The 19173-nt window shown below is 42.0% G+C and overlaps 1 protein-coding gene across 6 annotated transcripts in view; it reads left to right on the top strand.

The window, feature by feature from the left end:
* The window catches only part of LOC120387402 (S-adenosyl-L-methionine-dependent tRNA 4-demethylwyosine synthase TYW1-like), a 118272-nt gene that overhangs the window by 2629 nt on the left and 96470 nt on the right, over positions 1-19173 (top strand). For all 6 annotated transcript variants that reach the window (XM_039508103.1, XM_039508106.1, XM_039508102.1 and 3 more), the window contains 6 exons: positions 1721-1863; positions 2625-2765; positions 3322-3423; positions 4303-4497; positions 6012-6293; positions 7610-7732. In XM_039508103.1, the coding sequence (XP_039364037.1) occupies positions 1721-1863; positions 2625-2765; positions 3322-3423; positions 4303-4497; positions 6012-6293; positions 7610-7732 (986 nt within the window). The remainder of the gene's footprint in view (positions 1-1720; positions 1864-2624; positions 2766-3321; positions 3424-4302; positions 4498-6011; positions 6294-7609; positions 7733-19173) is intronic.

Below are 19173 nucleotides of genomic sequence, written 5' to 3'. Positions count from 1 at the left end.
GCTGCTTTTAACCAGAGCCAATTCTACAAACTGCTATCTCAGTGACTCCTCATTCTGATCAAAATGCAAGGATGGGCTGGTGTGTGGTATCAACTTGTGGGTATAGAGCACAGACATGAGCCCAAGTCTCACCTCCCTTTACACGTACTCACACACACAATGAGACAGCACACCTCCATAATCAAATCAATTGCAAATTAGCAAGGAGGAAGCAAATTGTGCCAGATTCCAAGGTAAAGCCCCATCCCTCTGAATTCACTACCCATGGACCGAGTGGTAGCAAGTTCTGATGGGTAGCTAAAAGGTCATATTAGCATGAGAGAAAAACTGCTACTGGTAGAAAAATTGGAGAAATGCTGTTTCTGCCGAAAGAAGAACAGGAGTACTTGTGGCACCTTAGAGACTAACAAATTTATTTGAGCATAAGCTTTCGTGAGCTACAGCCCACTTCTTCTGCCGCTACAGCAGCCAGCGGGGGGAATTGGGGCAATGAATTAATGAGTGAGCTGGCAAACTGTGTGAGAAGTCTTGTGACTATTCCCAATGGATGTTGCTAAGAAAACCAAATCCTTTGCATTCAGTTTCCAAGAAACGTGCCCTTCCCTTACTTGCACTCTGTTAGGGGATAGCAGTCCTGATCCTGGACCCCAGTACCTTTTGGAGTCATGATGTTGGAGCCCGGTTAGGAGCATAAGAAGTAATACTGTGAATGCTCAATCCCTGCTCTTCAGAAATAATTAATTTAATGAGTTAGTCTTATTTTGTTGGCTTGCGGTCTTTAAGTCTTTGAACATTTTGCACATAACCAGTAAAGACGGAGAATGGGGAAATATCACTGTTTACTACAGTGTAATGTATGGTGCTCTTAATGGTATACTTTAAAAGCTAATCCTCTTTTTTAAATAAAAACCTTGTGGTTATAGGCCTTGTATAATGCTGATAAAGTATGTTCAGTGTAATCAAAATATTAAGCATGTCTTGATACCCAGTTTATTAAAACTTGTACAATTTGAGCAGTTTTTAAAGGTTCTAATCCTGCACTGAGCTCTTTGAAGTCAGCGGAGCTCTATATAGGTGCAAGGTTTTGCTCTCATGGGATTCATTGCAAGACTGAGGCTAATGAGATGAAGTTTGGCTTTTGCATTAAGATTGTATTAATTCTTAAGAGGCTATAATGGCACAGAACATGTTTAAGACTAAGCACACTCAACTTATGCTGTTGAAACTTAGGCTGTCCTGTAACAGTCTAAGGCTTTGGCCTGTGGATAAGGCTGTAGGGAGGAGGGATAGTTCAGTGGTTTGAGCATTGGCCTGCTAAACCCAACATTGTGAGTTCAATCCTTGAGGGGGCCATTTATGGTTCTGGGGCAAAAATCTGTCTGGGGATTGGTCCTGCTTTGAGCAGCAGGTTGGACAAGATGGCCTTCTAGGATCCCTTCCAATCCTGATATTCTATGATTCAATCTATGCAGCAGTGCTTTAGTGGGTGAAAGGCCAGCTAGTCCCTAATTCCTTTATAATGGTTGTGTCCATAGCCAAAAGCCATTTCAATTTCTCCTGTCATTGCATGATATGGAGACTGAGAATAGTTAAGGTCATGAGACTGGTAGATGCCGTTGTGTTTGTGTGTGTTGCTTTTTTAAAATGGTTGATGATGAAGGAAACTGCTGCTGCATTTGCTGAGTTGGAAGAGGGCAGTCATGATTTATTCTCATTTTAGATGCATCAGTGGATACATGGAGCTACTTCTACACTCATCTGATGTCGATATGGCTAAACAGGTTTTACATCTACTCTTGTGCAGCTTTTGGCATCGGTATTTGGATCTGCTTTCAGTTCATTGCCACCAAAGCCAAAAAGCAGGTAAATGAGACTTCACAATTCTAGCATTTATATTCTTTCAACTGGGAGTCTACCACCGTGTTACAACAGTAATCCTTTAACCCACTACTGAAATGTGTCCTCCTTTGGTGTGGGAATGTGGCATTTCATTTCAGTGTAGTCCACTCTAGGCCATGTGCAAGTTCTAACTTCTTAAAGTTTAAATGTGGTTTGGCATCCTCCAAAATCACAGTACTTGAAGTGTGTTCAGAAATATAACAAAAGCATACCTGTTGAATATTTTACTGCTTTGTAAGCGACATGTGAACTGATCTCACATAATCACCCCTGTTTATTATGTGAAGAAGATTTGCCATTCTGGACTGGCCCAGCACTTTTTCAAATCCTGTCTCTGCCAGCTGCTTACACCTGATGTTTGAGAAGCAAGTCCTGTTCCCTTTGAAGTTAATGATAAAAGTAGCATGATTTCACTAGGAGCAGGATTACGCCCTTCAAGAGGGCAAAAACTCCCTCATAAAATATTCAGTTGTGTATGTGGGATGATCAAGTCACACCCTATAGTGTAAAATCAGATTACAGTAACCTGGCTTATTTAAATGAGAGGATGCTAGTTTGATTGTTTTTATGGGCCGGTTGTAACTCTAATACTTAACACTGTTACATTTGCTAGAGCTCACCAACCTAATGCTGAAGATCTGACTAGGTGGTTTGCGTTTTATGTCAAAACTAGCTTAAGATGAGTTTGAAAGGGGTAAGATTGGGATACTACAATTGTTTTGTAGGATGAAAAATCCACCGAGAAGCTAACTCCATCTAAAGTAACACAAGATGTGCTAATAAATGGATATACAAAGCCAAAGATGAAGGAGGTTTATGTTACTGGGGTGAAGATTTTCTATGGCTCTCAGACTGGCACTGCTAAGGTAAAGGTCATTTTATTCTAGTTGGACAAAGTTAATTCAAAATGTTATTGAAGTGTAACTTTGGCTTGCAAACAATGCATGGTTCAAGAACCTGAAAGTGAAATTGACTAGGTTTTTGTTGTCCAATAAAATAAAAAAGTGAAGAGGAAATTAGATTTTAAAGAATTTAAAAATCAACTCTTTAAAATATACTCTATTAATCTTTTGGTGTCACTTTAAACTCCTCTGGTGTGGAGAGATACTGCTTTATAATGTTTCTTTGTCAAAGATAAAAACTGATTAAAGTTGAGTGATTTTTTTTGTGTCTGTAGAAATACCGGTACTCACTTTTTCTAAAACAAAATGCACTTCACTTTAAAAAAAAAGAAAATGCGTGTTTTATAGGTATCTTTGTTCTGTTTCTGTACACGATATATGATGTACATGATAGCCATATGAAATATCAGCTTCTTGTTACAAGGTTTGTGAGTTTCTAACACCCTCTCATGAATTTGTTTGACTCTTCCTTTGGTTGGGTTATTGCAGATAAAGCCTTTCTGTGTCTCTCTCTCTCCAGGGATTTGCAACAATTCTTGCTGAAACTATTCTCTCCCTTAATTTGCCTGCAGAAATCATTAACATGAGAGACTATGATCCAGATGATTGTCTAGGTGAAGAGGTTAGTATTTTTCTTTTTTCCCCTTCCTAAATAGGTAAAATATATATATGTAACAATTCCCTGGGTCCGTTGAGAGGTCTGATCTCTTCTGCATCTCCCTGCAGGCCTCCCCTAGTTCCCTGCAAATCCCACAAGACTTGTGTTGAAGAGTGTATCCGTGGGGTAAATGGGAACCTTCAATGCTGGGCTTCTTACAGCCTAAAATATCACCTTGAAGTAATTTAATATTTGATATCAACTTGATATTTCTTTTCTGAGAGGAGGTAGGATGATGGTCTCTGTCTAGAACCCAGACCTCTGATCCTGGGTGCTCTGAGTTCTTTTTTTGGTTCTGCTGCAAGCTTTCTCAGTAAGAGAGAGAGATTGCTCAAGTCCCTCACTGTGCCTCAGTGTCCTTTCTAGGAGTAATAGTAATTCATCTCTACTTCACTGCGGTGTTGAAATTTATTTAGTATCAGAGTGGTAGCCGTGTTAGTCTGGGTCTGTAAAAGCAGCAAAGAGTCCTGTGGCACCTTATAGACTAACAGACGTTTTGGAACATGAGCTTTCGTGGGTGAATACCCACTTTGTCGGATGCAGATTGCAGGATGGAGATTTATTTAGTTAATGTTCATAAAGTTCCTTTAGATCTTTGAATGGAAATGCTGTATGGGGCAAAATGTTTATTAATACAGTTTTTCCTAATGTATTGAATCCATGGTTTATACAAAGAGTGAACTTACCAGCTTCATGCCTAGGGTTTTCTGCCCTAGACTTCATACGTAGACTTATAAAAAGAAAATAACATTCTCTTTCTGACAGTCTGATATTAAAGTTGTTTTAGAAAATCCACTGATCATCCCTTTAAAATATTCTTTTCCTCTGCTATACTGTCTTCAGGCAACCAGCAAAAATATTTGTGTGTTTCTGGTTGCTACCTACACTGATGGACAGCCAACTGAAAATGCAGCATGGTTCTGCAAATGGTTAGAAGAGGCTGTGAATGACTTTAGGTTTGGCAAAACCTATCTGAAAGGCATGAGATACGCTGTGTTTGGCTTGGGAAATTCAGTATATGTGGACCACTACAACACGGTGAGTTTCTCTGGATTTTCTTTTTGTTTTCTGATCCTGAAGAATTGCTAAGTATCTTTGGTGTCTGCAGACATCAGTGAGATTGATGGTGTTCTGCACCTCTTGGGTTAGGCAGTTAGTGTTCTTGAGACTCCTTGCTTTTAAGAGAAAGTTGGAAAATTAGATGTTTAAAGGATGCAGTATTTAAGGCCAGATCCAGTTCCCCTTCAAGTGCAGCACCCTATCAAAGTGAAGAGGAATGATTCCCATTGGTACTATGTTAACCTGTGGAGTGTTTTCCTCAGGATGGTAGTTCAGACACTTGTAAAACCTTACAGTAACTCTGATCCCCAGCCTTTGTAATATATACAGAATACGTTTTGTAAATCTTTCATTGAATTTCCAGGCTTTTAAAACCAGTAATTAGTAGATAAAGCTGTCATGTTTGTTTTGTCAGAAGCTGTTCTGTATGATTTTTAAAGGGCGAAATAAACCACTGGCTTATTATTGCCTCTCTCCCTTTTTTAAAGTACCGGGTACTCCTTTCTCTGCATTTCATTTACTATACTGATAAATCTTGATATTCACCAGCTATATGATAGTCTGATCATGTTTAACCCCATAAACTGGCTGAGATTATCTAAATCAGAAAGAGAAAAAAAGTTGTAGTTTGTCAGACTAATGTACTTGTACAGTGCTTGATGGCCTGATGGCAACACCTGGTATTGTACATCCATAGGTTTTGTTATTACTAGCAAATGCTGTAAAGTGAAAAACTATCCCCTAAAACACACCTATTATAGAATGGTAGAAACACAGGGCTGGAATGGACCTCAAGAAGTCATCAAGTCCAGCCCCCTGCGCTGAAGCAGGACCAGGTAAACCTAGACCATCTCTCACAAGTGTTTGTCCAACTTGTTTTTAGAATCCTCCAATGATGGAGATTCCACAACTTTCTTTGGAAGCCTCTTCCGGAGCTTAACTATGCTTAGAGTTAGAAAGTTTTTCCTAATATCTAACATAAATCTCCCTTGCTGCAGATTAAGCCCATTACTACTTATCCAACCAAAAGTGGACACGCAGAACACAGTCCTCTTTATAAGAGCTCTTAACAGATTTGAAGACTGTTATCAGGTCCCTTCTCAGCCTTCTTTTCTTAAGACTAAACATGCCCTGTTTTTTTTTTTTTAACTTTTCCTCCCAGCTCAGGTTTTCTAAACCTTTTATCTTTTTTGTTGCTCTCCTCTGGACTCTCGCCGCTTTGTCCACATCTTTTCTAAAGTTTGGCACCCTGAAGTGGTCAGACTCAGTGGTGTTATTAATACTATTTTACCAGTGAAGAAGGTTTAAGTTCATACTCCGCGTCGGCAACAGAGCTGCTATTAGTGCTCAGAGATCCCTGGTTCCCAATCACTTAGTCAGCATGCTATGGCCATACATCTAGCCACCTTTTTCTAAATTCCTGTCCAGTTTGTTTTCTGAATGACTGTCTGTAAGTTCCTTGTTAATGGGCTTTTTTTCATTTCTCGTCCTAGGTTGGAAAAAACATTGACAAATGGCTGTGGATGCTCAGTGCTAGTCGTGTCATGACTCGTGCGGAGGGGGACTGTAATGTAGCCAAAAGCAAGCGCGGCAGCATCGAGGCTGACTTCGATGCTTGGAAGGCCAGGTTCCTCGCTAGGCTCCAGGCACTTTGCAAAGGGGAGAAGAAGCCCTGTAGTGGAAACTGTAAGAAAGGCAAGTGCAAATCCAAAGGGAAGCAGAGCAAGGAGGGATCGGATCATGAGCAAAGGGTGTCAGAGCAGGAGAACACTGAGGTAGGTCCCAAAAATCACAGGGCATTACTTCTGTGACAAATCTCTTAGCAGGGCTGATTTAAGGGACTCTGTGGGTTCTCTTGGAGAGGTGTTGGACTCCTTCCTTCGCTTCCCCAGCTCTAAGGGCTTGGATCTGCTATGTGACCTTTTCCCTTACACTTGTCCCTTGCTTCCGTGCCTTGGGGAGGGTGCAAGTAGAGGGCCAGAGAAGAAGTAGAACTGAGGGTTGTGTGTGTGGAGGGGAGCTAGGGGGAATGGTACAGGGAAGTTTCCCTTCAAATGGGAGCCAGGATGTGCCAGAGCCAATATAAAGAGGAGCCATGCTGATTTCTCAGAAGGGCCTTAAGTTATCTCCACTGCCAGGGTGAAGCTTCTTATTTACTGTGCCATAGGAGCAGTTAACACCACCACTAGCATTTCAGTCTGTCACTGGTCAGGTTGGCTGCTTTGGTCCAGGGTCTCTCTTTGCAGCTGCAGATTGGCAGCATTGTCTGAGGCAGCTCTGTCTCTTCCTCTGAATACTTACGTCTAACTGCTTGTCTCTCTCCCACAGTGTTTGTGTTAATAACAGGTTTTGATTAGGGGATCATCTCTCTTGCTTTGTAGAAAGTGAAAGCAGCTGACGCTGAGACACTTTATCATCCACCTCGTGCACAGGGCATCACTGCTACTGCACTATAAAGCCTACCAGAAGACAGTTGGTCTTCTCCCTGGGTGGGTTTGAAAGTGCAAGGCTGCCTCTTCTTTAGGCTACCACAAGAGGAATAGGCTTTGTTAATATTGATACAGGACAGCTGCTGTGCCTGACTCTTTACAGGGGAATAAGACAAGCCCCCTGCCCTGAGGAGTTTACAGTTTGAATGGCAGTTCCCTTCCTGTCTTGTTCGCTGTGATATTGATCACTCCGGTGTGGATTTTCAAAGGATCCTAAGGGAATGAGGTGCCTAAATCCCATGGGAGTTGTGTGCCTTTGTTCTAACCTCTGATTTTAACTGCCAATGACATGGTGGCAAATGGACTGATCAGGAGAGAGAGAGAGAGAGAGAGGAATTAATCTGGAAGCCAGATTTCCCAGGGGACTGAAGGGCAAATGCTTTGCGTGCTCTTAAATTCATTTTAAAAAACAATTCATCAGGCTTTTTATTGGTACAGCTGGGAGTTGTATGCCTTGTATAGGTCAAATGTCCCATTGTTAACTTTCCAGAAGTCTTTGCCACATGTTGTGTAATGGAATCAGCAGGCTAGAATAGGCAGAGGTTTATATTTAACATAGCATGCAAGCTTCTAAAATTTCTTCTGCAATCTTTATTGCATAGGTGGAGGATTTATTTGAAACCACCAGTGAGGAGGAGTCGGGCGCTGAGGAAGATGGAAGCCGTAACTCTGTCATTGATGTTGAAGATCTGGGCAAAATTATGGGTCACATGAAGAAAGCCAAGGTACTGCTATTAGAGCAAGCTTAGTACCTGGAGTTTCCTTATCACCAAGGTAGCGAGTTGATTAAAATATTACTGCCCCTGGCTTGTAGCTATAGAGGTAAATTATAAACAAAGCAGTAAACTCCATTGGCTATCATCTAAGGACACAACAAAAATGTGACTTGAAATATTTGGAGGTAGGTTGGAGGTGCTCTTTTTCCCCCTTCAAAAGATTTTGCAATAGTCTTATTTTAAAGTTATGTGAGTCTAATAAAAAGCACTGCTGCCTGTGCATTTTTCAATCCAAATTTTCCAGAGTACATCAGCAGCATAGATGTTTCATTTTTAAAATTTTCCTCCAATTGGGGGTGAACAGTACGGTTTGTTTAGTGTCACCATGGTGCAATGGATAAAACTTTAGGTGGACAAGCAGATGATGATGACATGCCTTTGTAGAGACCGTGGCATGACAGTTTCTTCAATCACGTTAGACAGCTGAATGCTTTTGGGTAACAGGGAGGTTTTCCCCTGTAAGGGCCAGAAGGTCTGGGGCCAGTCAGCCCTGTTCAGTTAGCCCTATCCTGCTACAGCTGCGCTGGGGGTTGGATTTAAGAAGAGGCGCTCCATGCAGAAGGCAGGCCAGAATCCCTGGCTAGGGAGGAGAGCAGATGAGCTGACTGAGGAGGAAAGTCTAGCAGTTGAGTGCCGGCTGGGGAGGGAGTAGACGGGCTGCTCCTAAATGAGGGAAAAAGCCGAGTGTGAGCTAGGAACTGGCTCTGGCCTGCCAGGGTCCCTTAGTAAGAGTGTAGACCTGACCTGGATGGTTGGTGTGATTGGATCTGGAGGTGAGATGATGGGACAGGCTATTGCTGCTGGAAGCCTGTCTGTAAAGAAAACTGTTTTGGTGTTGCACTGGACTTAGATTAAGGGACTCTGTTACCTTGGAAGGGATTGAATATTTAAAGTGGCTTGGCTGGAGGGCCATGTCACCTCTCTGGCAAGAATAAGCTGAAGAGTGTTAAGGGGAAACTGAGGTGCAAGTGCTGCAACACCTGGTCTTGCAACAAGGGGGCACTCTGGGACAGTGAGCTGTGTTCATGTTGTCATGAGAGTGCTTGCTAGCATGAAGTTTTGGTTGCATTGTCTTTCCTGACTAAAGGAGAAAGTTGGAGAGTCTTTCTTTCAGGAATTTAACAGAGAGCAGGAATTAGTTCTTTACGCTGGGACTGTCACTTGCTACATATATGACCTATTTGCAGAATAATGCAGCTCTGACTTAGTTGATGCCTCTAGAGGTAACTGCAGCATAAATGTCTAATAAAAAAGAAAAATAAAAGTTGAAATGCAATGGGGCTAGGACAGGGCCCGAAGTTTCTCTTTGGAAATACAGGTGCGTGCACAAATATTGACTCTACTTTGGGTTCGTAGAGAAAAAAGTGGTGTTCCTGAACAATGAATGGGAGGTGCCCTCCGAAGTTATTGCATAACAGTTATTTTTGCCAAGCGCAAAGATGAGTTTTCTACTACAGAACTGGGCCTACAATTTTATGTTGGTTTTATAAAATGCTCACAATAGCCAAAAGTGTTCAAACAAACAAACAAACAAAAAACACCCCCCCCCCCAAACCTCCTGCTTCTGCCACATGCTCATTATTCCTGTTATATTGCAGATCTGTTTGGATTTATCTAGTAAGGCAGCTGAGGCAATAACTCTAAAGTTTCAGCTGGGTGTGCAATGAAAATAATGGATGTGCACATTTCTTTGTGGTCCATAAGAGTAATGGCAGTTACCAGTTTGTTCTAAGAGACAGTTGCAAAGAAATCTGGCAGGCCTGATCTTATATTGCCTTAACACCCAAAACTCTAATTGATTTCAGTGGGAAACAAGGGAGCAAAGAATGCAGAACCCCTTGAGAGGGGATGGAGCTGTCTGAGGATGCTTAATCTCCTTTCTCAAGGGGAAATTCTGAGATTAGCGGGTTTCTCTCCTGAACTCATAATGCCTCATTAACTATCATGGGAGAAGATGGGGGACCTGTATCTGAATGTCTACCTTTCCTTAGGATAGTGTCAGCTTAGTATCTGTGTCTCCATTGGGGGAAACTATTTTCCACTTACAGGTTGATGAACTACTAGATCTTCCTCACCCTTAACACGGTCTGATCCTATTTGCAATAGGGTACAGTCCTCCTTTTGGCTTCACTGTCATATGTATTCACCACTAGAGGTCACTGGAGAAAAGAAAAACAGATTATTTGTGTATGCACTGTAGTTGTAGCTGTGGAGGTCCTGGGATATGAGAGAGACAAGGTGGGTGAAGTAATGTCGTTTATTGGACCAACTTCTGTCGGTGAGAGAGACAAGCTTTCGAGCCCCTTGAGCTCTTCTCCAGACTTAAAGCTCGAAAGATTGTGTCTCTTACCAACAGAAGTTTGTCCAATAAAAGATTATTTTTGGTAGCCTTCATTTGTGACATGACTCGAAACCACTAAAGGGAAAAATAATTATTTTTGCAACCATTTTTATAGGAGATGAGGCCTCAAGGTTTCATGGACTAATAAAATCTAGCAACAGCATAAGGACTGTGCAATGTAAAATAAAAATATGCATAGTCCATTGTCTAGTTTATGAACAACAAATGACCACAGCAGTAAACTACAACCACTTCCTAACGTTTTGTGATCACTGCCCTGGTAGTGACCAAAGTCAGAATTTCCAGTATAATTGAGTGTTACAAATAGGTAACAAAAACTCACTGTTGCTTAATACTTGGCCTTTCTAGGATCTAAGGCGGAGTTTTCTGTCTCTACCTCTCATCCTTCCCTTATTTTGTCTGTGGAGCTGGAGTCTTTTATTAATCCCCTCCTCCGTAAACTGGTTTCTTTGTGCAGTCTCTGTGTAGGTTGGCTATCCCAGAAGTGCAACACCCCTCCCCCCCATACAATCTAGGGACTCTATCCTGCAACTCTTATACTAGTAGACCCACTTGAGTTCAGGGAGGCTACTTGTAAGAGTAAATACCTCCAAAGCATCCTCTGGGCAGGTCTGCACTTACAATGCTGCTGCGCTTCAGTGAAGACGGTATGGGGGGCTTCTCCTGTCAGCATATTTAATCCACCTCTGTGGGAGGCGGTAGCTATGTTGACAGGATAAGCTCTCCCATCGACATAGCACTGTCTAGGTCGGTATAACCTGCGTTGCTCAGGGGTGTGGATTTTTCATACCCCGTCGTGATATCAGTAGTTATACTGGTGTAAGTTTATAGTTATAGACCTGGTCTCAGTGAGGCCAGGAGGGAAGACTCTTGTATTTCCTCTAGCTATGGGTTGGCTGTGTGTGTTAATGTCTGAAAGTTGCATTTCATTCTCCTCTTAAAAATTGATTGTCAAGGATAGGTTTCTTAACTACAGCCATATCCTGCTATCAGTTTTAATGTAAAACTCCAATTGACTTCAGTGGAGCTCCATACACAGAACAGTGGCAGGATATGACCATATAAATGCTGCATGTGAGAGGCTAAATAGGTGGCTGTCTGTATCATTAGCTATGAGAATGAATGGCTTTGCCTCCATGATGAATCTCCCGGGGAATATGCAGACTGATTTACTAACGGATTTGTACAAATGCTTGAATTGTGGAATGATCCCATAGGTGCAGTCATTTATTGTAATAAAAATAAGCACCAAAGATGTGATATTAACATGCAGAAGAATCTGAAATGTGAAACTAATTCTTCATTATCGAGTTGTCTGATTTCCAAGATGGAAGGTACCATTGTTGGTTAAGTCCCAGGCATCCGTCTTTATAGAGTTGTCCTTGCTTTAGCTGCTGTGCATTAGTGCAATGAGAGCTTTTGTCTTTCAAATTAAGATTATTTTAAAAACCAATTTACAGAATACTGTGTTGCACATGTTCAGTACTTAAATTCACAGGGCCTGATTCTGTTCTCACACTGACTCTACTGAAATCAATAGAATTACATCACTCTGACTTAAAATGGGATATGAGAGAGCAGAAAGGGGCCTAAAATCTATTCGTAGAATACGTTGTTATATCTTAGCTTCTGATTTTGTTTTTACAGTGCTGATCTATAAATATTTCAGGCTTTACTATATGATGTCAATCTCGTCCTTCCAATATTCCTGAGGCTTTGGGATGTACATTTGCACATTTCCTTTGTGTGTAGGGGCAGTAAAAGATAATTTTTGAATATTTCTAGGACCTAGTTTTGGACTCTTGTATGGTTGTGTGAGGATTGGTGGCAGAGATTTGAATGCCTGGGATGTCTAGTCATAAATCCTTGTTGTCTTGATTTTTATGCAATGGCAGCATGAGCGAGGTCATGACAGCAGCATCTTAATAATGAATGTTTGTTGAGATCTCTGCAGGTAATCTTCATTTAATTTTGCTGAATGAAATTCCATCTCCCATTACATGATTTGCTGGGAAATCTAGACTAGATTTTTGTTTTATGTATTGCCTTTCACACACTGCAAGTTTCTTAGGATTATACAAAATAGGGCATTTGATATAGGCAGCAGACCTTTTCTCTGATAAAAGGAAATACTTTTTTTACATGACAAAGAGCTAACTTGGGGAACTCTCTGCCAAAAGCTAAAATGGAAGCCAAGTCCTTAATAGAATTCAAGAAAGGGATTAGAACTTCATATAGCTCAGGGGTTCTCAACATTTTGCTGTCTGAAGCCACTCCAGTGTGCTATAAAAACTCCACGGCCCACCTGTGCCACAGCAGCTGGTTTTCTGCATATAAAAGCCAGGGCCATCATTAGGGGGTAGCAAGTAGGGCAATTGCCTGGGGTCCCACACCATAAGGGGCTCCGCAAAGCTAAGTTGCTCAGGCTTCTGCTTTAGCTCCAGGTGGTGGGGCTTAGGTCCCTGGCTTCAGCCCCATGCACAGGCTTCAACTTTCTGCTCTTGGCCCCAGTGAGTCTAACACTGGTCCTTCTTGGTGGACCCTCCTGAAACCTCCTTGTGGCCCATCAGGGTGCCCCAGACCCTGCATGAGAGCCACCGAGAAAACATCCACAGTTTTATGAAACAGGATAAAATAAATTCCAAGGCATATTAAAAATCTCCATGCTTCAGGACATAAGGCAACCACTAACTGATGGGTGGTTAGGAATAATTAGTCCAATTGGGAGGTTACTCCATAAGTGGTCCACTATGGGATTTCTTGCACCTTTCTCCGAAGCGTCTCTGGTACTGGTAACTCAGAGACAGGATGCTAGATTAGATGGAATGCAGCCTGGCCTAGCAAGGTAATTCCCCTGTTTTCTTGCCATTAGCTATAATTTCAATTTTGTTTACTTTTCAAACAGAGAATTTGGTTTGGTTTTATTCCCCCAACCAGCTTTTGTTTAGCAGAGAAAGGTGTTGGCTAGTGATAGATTTAACAGCTACTTCTGGTTTTGATTGATAAAAATGTGGTGCACCTTCTCTGTCCTCTAAAGTAAACACATTTCTGGGGAGTTATCAGATAAATGTGAAATTTAATAGATGTATTTTTAGCCTTTAAAGCTATGGTCATTAATCACAGGGATACTGTTTCTTAATACAGTGCGTCTCCCACAGCTGGATGATTGTGATAAACTAGAAATACAGATCTGTCCTACCAAAAGGAATTGCTTTATTAACCTTCATATTTATAAACTACATTTATGAATAATAATAATCACCTAATTTTTTGGGATCTGTTGAGAGGTAATCACGCATGCATATTTTTCTTTGTACCATCTTAATATTAATGTTGTTGTTTTGTTTTCCAAAACAACTTTAATGTTGAGTGTGGACACAGTTGCAAAGTTAAAATGCAAGGGGGTGGAAAAAAGAAAAGAAAAGGGGTGGTTGGAAATGAACAATGTGTTCAGAATGGAATTGAAGTGGGGGGACTAGGAGTTAAGACTTTAGGATACTATTCCTTTTCTGCCGCTGATTCACTGTGTGTCCTTAGGGGGAGTCACTTGACCTCTCTTGGCTCATTTCACCATCTTGTAAAATGGGGTGGATATTTACTCAACTCCCGTGCGGTTTGTAAACCTCCATGTTCATACATTTATTAGAGATCCTTTAAAGTTTTATCATTGTGAAAGGCCAAATCTTACTGTCTTCTCTTAAACAAAACTCTGAGTGAAGGTGGTGGGAGCTTTCCTGGAGTAAGGAACAACAGGTTTTGGTTCAAAATCTGTGCAAGAAACATGGTGTCAGCAGTTGGTATCCAAACTTAACTGAGTGAGCTTAGTGTTCTGAACTGTAAAGCTTCACAACTAACAACCAAGAGCATGTGCACAACTGGAGTAGGGTTGCCAGATGTCTGGCTTTCGACTGGAACACCCGGTCTAAAAGGGACTCCAGTGGCTCTGGTCGGCAGTGCTGACCAGGCCATTAAAAGTCCAGGCAGTGTCGCAGCAGTGGCCCAGGGCTAAGGCAGGCTCCCTGACTGCCCTAGATCCACGTGGCTCCCAGAAGCAGCAGCCAGGTCCCTGTGGTCCCATGGCGCATGGTAGGCCAGGGAGTGCTGTGCGCTGCCCCTGCCCAACTACCAGCTCCGTAGCTCCCATTGGCTGGGAACTGCAACCAATGGGAGCTGCGGGGCGACACCTGCAGGTGCAAGGGCAGTGCACGGGGCTGCCTGGCCACGCCTCTGCCTAGGGGCTGCAGGGACTTGGCGGCTACTTCCTGGGAGCCACAGTAAGTGCCGCTGGGCCCCCGCAGCCCTTCGCACGCTGTCCAAGTGTTTTGGCATAGTCCCTAAATGGCAGTCAACTCTGAAAGTTGCCTTCTGTCTTACCAAAGCGTGCTCATTTTCTCTAAAGGTGGGGTTATTCTGAAATATGTTACCCAGCAGGTCCTTTCTTCATTTTAAGGTGATGCACAGCTTTGCTTCCATCAGCAAATTGGTTGATTTTTTGTTTTGAGCACTCGGAGAACTGATGGACAGAAATCCCTCTCTGTCATATGTGGCAATAGCACCTTGTGCTGCAACTGAGATTGAGACTCTGTTGTGCGAGGTGTTATATATATATCTATAGCAAGAAAGTATGTATATCCTGAGTTTCAATACACAAGACGGACAAAGGGTAGGAGAAAGGAAGTAGTATTAACTCAATTTTACAGATGTAAACAGGGCCTAAGCATGCTGTAAGCTGCGGTATTAAACTGTACCTGTACCCAGAGGTTATTCCATACCAGTTTACAAAACCATGTCATGGAGTTTGTCTTGGTTCATAGTACAGCTAAGTCTTAGCCAGGGAAACAGTGTTAACCTGTTTCTGCCAATAACCTTATATAATTGTTACTCTAGGGGTGCTAATCTTGCTCTGATGAGCGCAGTGTTGGCCTGTTGTATACACTTGCGACATGTGTAGGCTAGGAAATGATCTGTGGTTGATCAAGGATACTGACCCATCTCAAGTGGGGTTGAAAATAGCTCGGCCTCTAGGCAAGGAGAAATTGGGTTTGACTTGATTTGGGGTGCAGGAGGGGGCTCTGGGCTGGGATTGAGGGGTTTGGAGTGTGGGAGTGGGCTCTGGGCTGGGTGGAGAGTTGGGTTGGGGGTGAGTCTGGCTAGGGGTGCAGGCTTTGGGGTGGGGCTGGGATCGAGTGGTTTGAAGGGCAGGAGGTGGATTTAGGGCTGGGTCAGAGGGTTGGGACATAGGAGGGGATCAGGGGTTCAGGCTCTGGGCAGCTCTTACCTGAAGCAGCTCCCGGAAGCAGCAGCATATCTGCCCTTCAGCTCCTACGCGGAGGCGCGGCCAGGCGGCTCTGCACACTGCACCATCTGTACCGTCTGCAGACACCGCAGCGCCCTTCCAATATTTGTAGACTATGCTTCATTAAAAAGGTTGGATCTATTTGACTAGAAAACCAGTCTTCCATAAGCCAGGCCAACTTCTGAAGGTCCTTAGCATGTTTCTCCTGGAAGAATAAGTAATGGTCTGGACCATCTGTGAAACAGAGTTTTATCTTTTGGACATTATGGGTGGCAGCTGCCATGCTGGAGTAGAGAATTGTATAGTGAGTTACATCAACAGATTTTCTTCAGCTGTGACCCACTGAGAACGAGAGCCACATTTAATGGGAGGTTAAAAAGACTTAAATTAACTGTGTGCCTAGTTTAAATTGAAATGGCTAATTTTAGCCACAGAATATGTTTTGAATATCTTGAATTCTACATAACGAAGCCAAAAATGCAGCTGAGGAGTTTTGACAGCTTCAACTATAACCATCTGTGGAGGTGTTCTCCTCCATGTCTGAAGATATCGGCAGGACCCCAAATAAACGCACGCTGCTGAAAGAATTTTACGTTTTGTGTGTGCTTTCCAGGCATATTTGTAAGAAATACATATAAAGAAGCATTTGAAACATTTGAGCTGTGAATTTGCAGATAATGAATGTTGCACTGCTTTCTGTTCCTATCCTAACCAGGAATACAGAACCTTCTCTACTAAATTGGTCAACTGATCCCCTGTTCTGCCTTTTGTAACGGCTAATACTTGGTCGTTCAGAGGAAGGTGGATTTCTCTGGCTTGTTTCATAAAGTGCCTAGCTGATTGTGTTGTGCTGTACATATAGGAATAAAGAGAAATACATTTCTTCCTGACCCAAGATTGAGGTCAGTTGTACCCACAAGCATGAGGTGTAATTGTCCTTATTTAGCTCCCAATGAAGTATGGTAGCAAAACTCCTGCAGGCTTCAGGATTTGGGCCGTAAGTAGCAAAAATCTGAATCCCGAAGTTTTCATTGTCCATGGACTTTTGCTGCCTGTGAATATAGAACAGAAGGATGGGTGTTTGGCTTGTTTTATTGTCAGCCACGTTATTTCAAGGGCAAAGAAAAGCTGGCTGTAGCTTGCTTGATTTGTTACAGAAAGACAATAAACTTGCCTTAGATTTACTTCAATGCTTCTTGCTAAATCACCCTTGAGAAGTTTGCTCTCTGTGCTAAGTTGTTTACTTGTGTTCTTTTCTTTCATATCCTGAATAACAAACATGAAAGGTTTATTATTAAGCAAAGGAATAAATACAACTCCTAGGGCAGCGAGTTGCTTTTCCCCTCAAGAAATGTCTTGGATTAAATACTTACCAAACATAAAACAAATTGGGTACTCAGCTAAGACTGGAACAAATGATTGGTGTCCTGTATACATACATTGAAATCAGCCTGGGAAAAAAGTGGTAGACAGTCTCTTCAAGGTAGGGAAAAAATAAGAGTTTATTTTTTAAATTTAAATATACAGATTTTGATTATATTTTTCTAATTAAATAGACTCTTTTATGCTTCAGTACTTTGCTGAGATAATACAGTGAGTGTAGTATATAGAAAAATAGATATGCTAGGACACTTAGTCATGCAAGATGACTTTTCTTGTATGCAAAGGTTGGTTCTGTATATGCTAATTTATTTGAACTGCACATTTATGTGAGTGACTACATTTAATACAGCAACACAGATACACATTGTGCTCTCTACTCATTTAAAAGGGAATGCTCCTGCATCAGTACATTCTGCCCTGCCCTCAGAGGGAGAACAAGAGGCAATGGGTTCAAACTACAGTAAAGCAGATTTAGATTAAATCTCAGGAAAAACTTCCTAACTGTAAGAACAGTAGGACAATGGAACAAACTGCCTGGGGAAGACATGGAAGCTACTTCACTGGCCATTTTAAAAAGAGGCTGGATAGCCATCTGTCCTGGATGGTTTAGACTCAACAAATCCTGCATCTTGGCACGGGTTAGCCCAGGTGACCCTTGTGGTCCCTTCCAACCCTATAGTTCTAGGATTCTATGCGGTGCAAGAGCTGAAATCACGTTGAGTAATGCTGCACTCTGCTAAGTTAATGCGACTACTCTGAGTAAGGTACTGTCCGCCTTGAGTTAAGGGGAGGGCAGAATCTAGCCCAGACTTAAATTATAGCTTTGAGAGAGAGGGCTGTTCAGTGCTCAATAGTTATGTAAAAGATGACTAACTTACCTTCTCCCTGCTTATGTATGAAGCTTTTTCAGTGACATCAATATTTTATTGTCCAAGTGTCTTGATGAGTGAAGGCGGAGTCTTATATTGGACTTAGAAACCTGTTTATATTAACAGGAGGGTTGTATGTAAGACACGTGAGGTAATTGTCCCGCTCTACTTGGCACTGGTGAGGCCTCAGCTGGAGTACAGTGTCTTTAGGAAAGATGTGGATAAATTGGAGAGTGTCCAGAAGAGCGCAACAAAAATGGTGAAAAGTTTTAGAAAACCTGATCTTTGAGGAAATGTTAAAAAAAAACCTGGGCACGTTTAATCTTGAGAAAAGAAGACTGAGAAGGGACCCGCTAATAGACTTCAGATAAGTTAAGGGTTGGTATAGAGAGGATGATGATCAGTTGTTCTCCATGTCCACTGAAGGTGGGAGAAGTAGTAATGGGCTTACTCTGCAGCACGGGAGATTTACGTTAGATATTAGGAAAAGCTTTCAAACTATAAGGGTAGTTAAGTTCTGGAATAGGCTTCCAAGGAAGGTTGTGGAATCCCCAATCACTGGAGGTTTTTAAGAACAGGTTGGACAAACACCTGTCAGGGATGGTCTAGGTTTACTTGGTCCTGCCTCAGCACAGGGGGCTGGACTTGATGACTTCTCAAGCTCTCTTCCAGCTCTGCGTTTCTGTGATTTGTGTTAGTGGCTGGGTGCTTTATGTTGTGGACCTTTTAAGAAAGTTTAGCTGCATTACAAAAATGTTGGTAGAATTGCTGATGTAATGCTGTACTTGTATTTTAGAACTGTTTTTGAACAAACTATGAATGCAAAGAAGCAAAAGTTGGACCAGATCTTACTAGTTTAGTAAGGGCCAGATTCTGTTATGTTCTGATGACTGATGCCTACTGCACAAGTAGTCCTATTGAAATCAACAGGTACTACTTCAATATGAACAGGTAAGGTACTACTCCAATATGAAGGGTGGGTAGAATCTATCCCATGTGATTTCAATAATCTATCCCATATGACTTCCTGGAAGCAATGGCAAACTGAATACTTGGATGGTTCTGAGCTCGCTCTAAGTGTTTTCTGAAAACTTCTTGGAGTTCAAATGAAATACATATGTGTGCCTTGAGAACTGTTTGAGTTACTGAATCTGGTCAGGAAGACCATGTGGAACTCAGGAAATTAAGAGCAATTGTTTGATTATTATCTATGTTTCTTTAATATGAAGTAGAAATAAGCCAGAACTGGAAAAAATTATTGGAACTTCCTGGTACATAGGGTGTGTGTGTGGTGGGGTGTGGGGGGGAGAGGAAGTGGGAGTGGGCGAGGGGAGGCTATTGATTTAAAATAGACCTAGATCAGGGGTGCTGATTAAAATGGACCTGGTTGTGAAAGAACTTTGATTTTTGGGAAATCAGAATGACTCAATTTTTAAACACCATCTGTCTGTAAATATTGAAATATTTAAGAACAAACATA

The sequence above is a fragment of the Mauremys reevesii genome, linkage group 20 (genome assembly GCF_016161935.1).
Source record: "Mauremys reevesii isolate NIE-2019 linkage group 20, ASM1616193v1, whole genome shotgun sequence".
Taxonomy (NCBI): domain Eukaryota; kingdom Metazoa; phylum Chordata; order Testudines; family Geoemydidae; genus Mauremys; species Mauremys reevesii.
The sequence above is the reverse complement of the archived record's forward strand: the minus strand, read 5'-3'. Positions and strand labels throughout refer to the sequence as shown.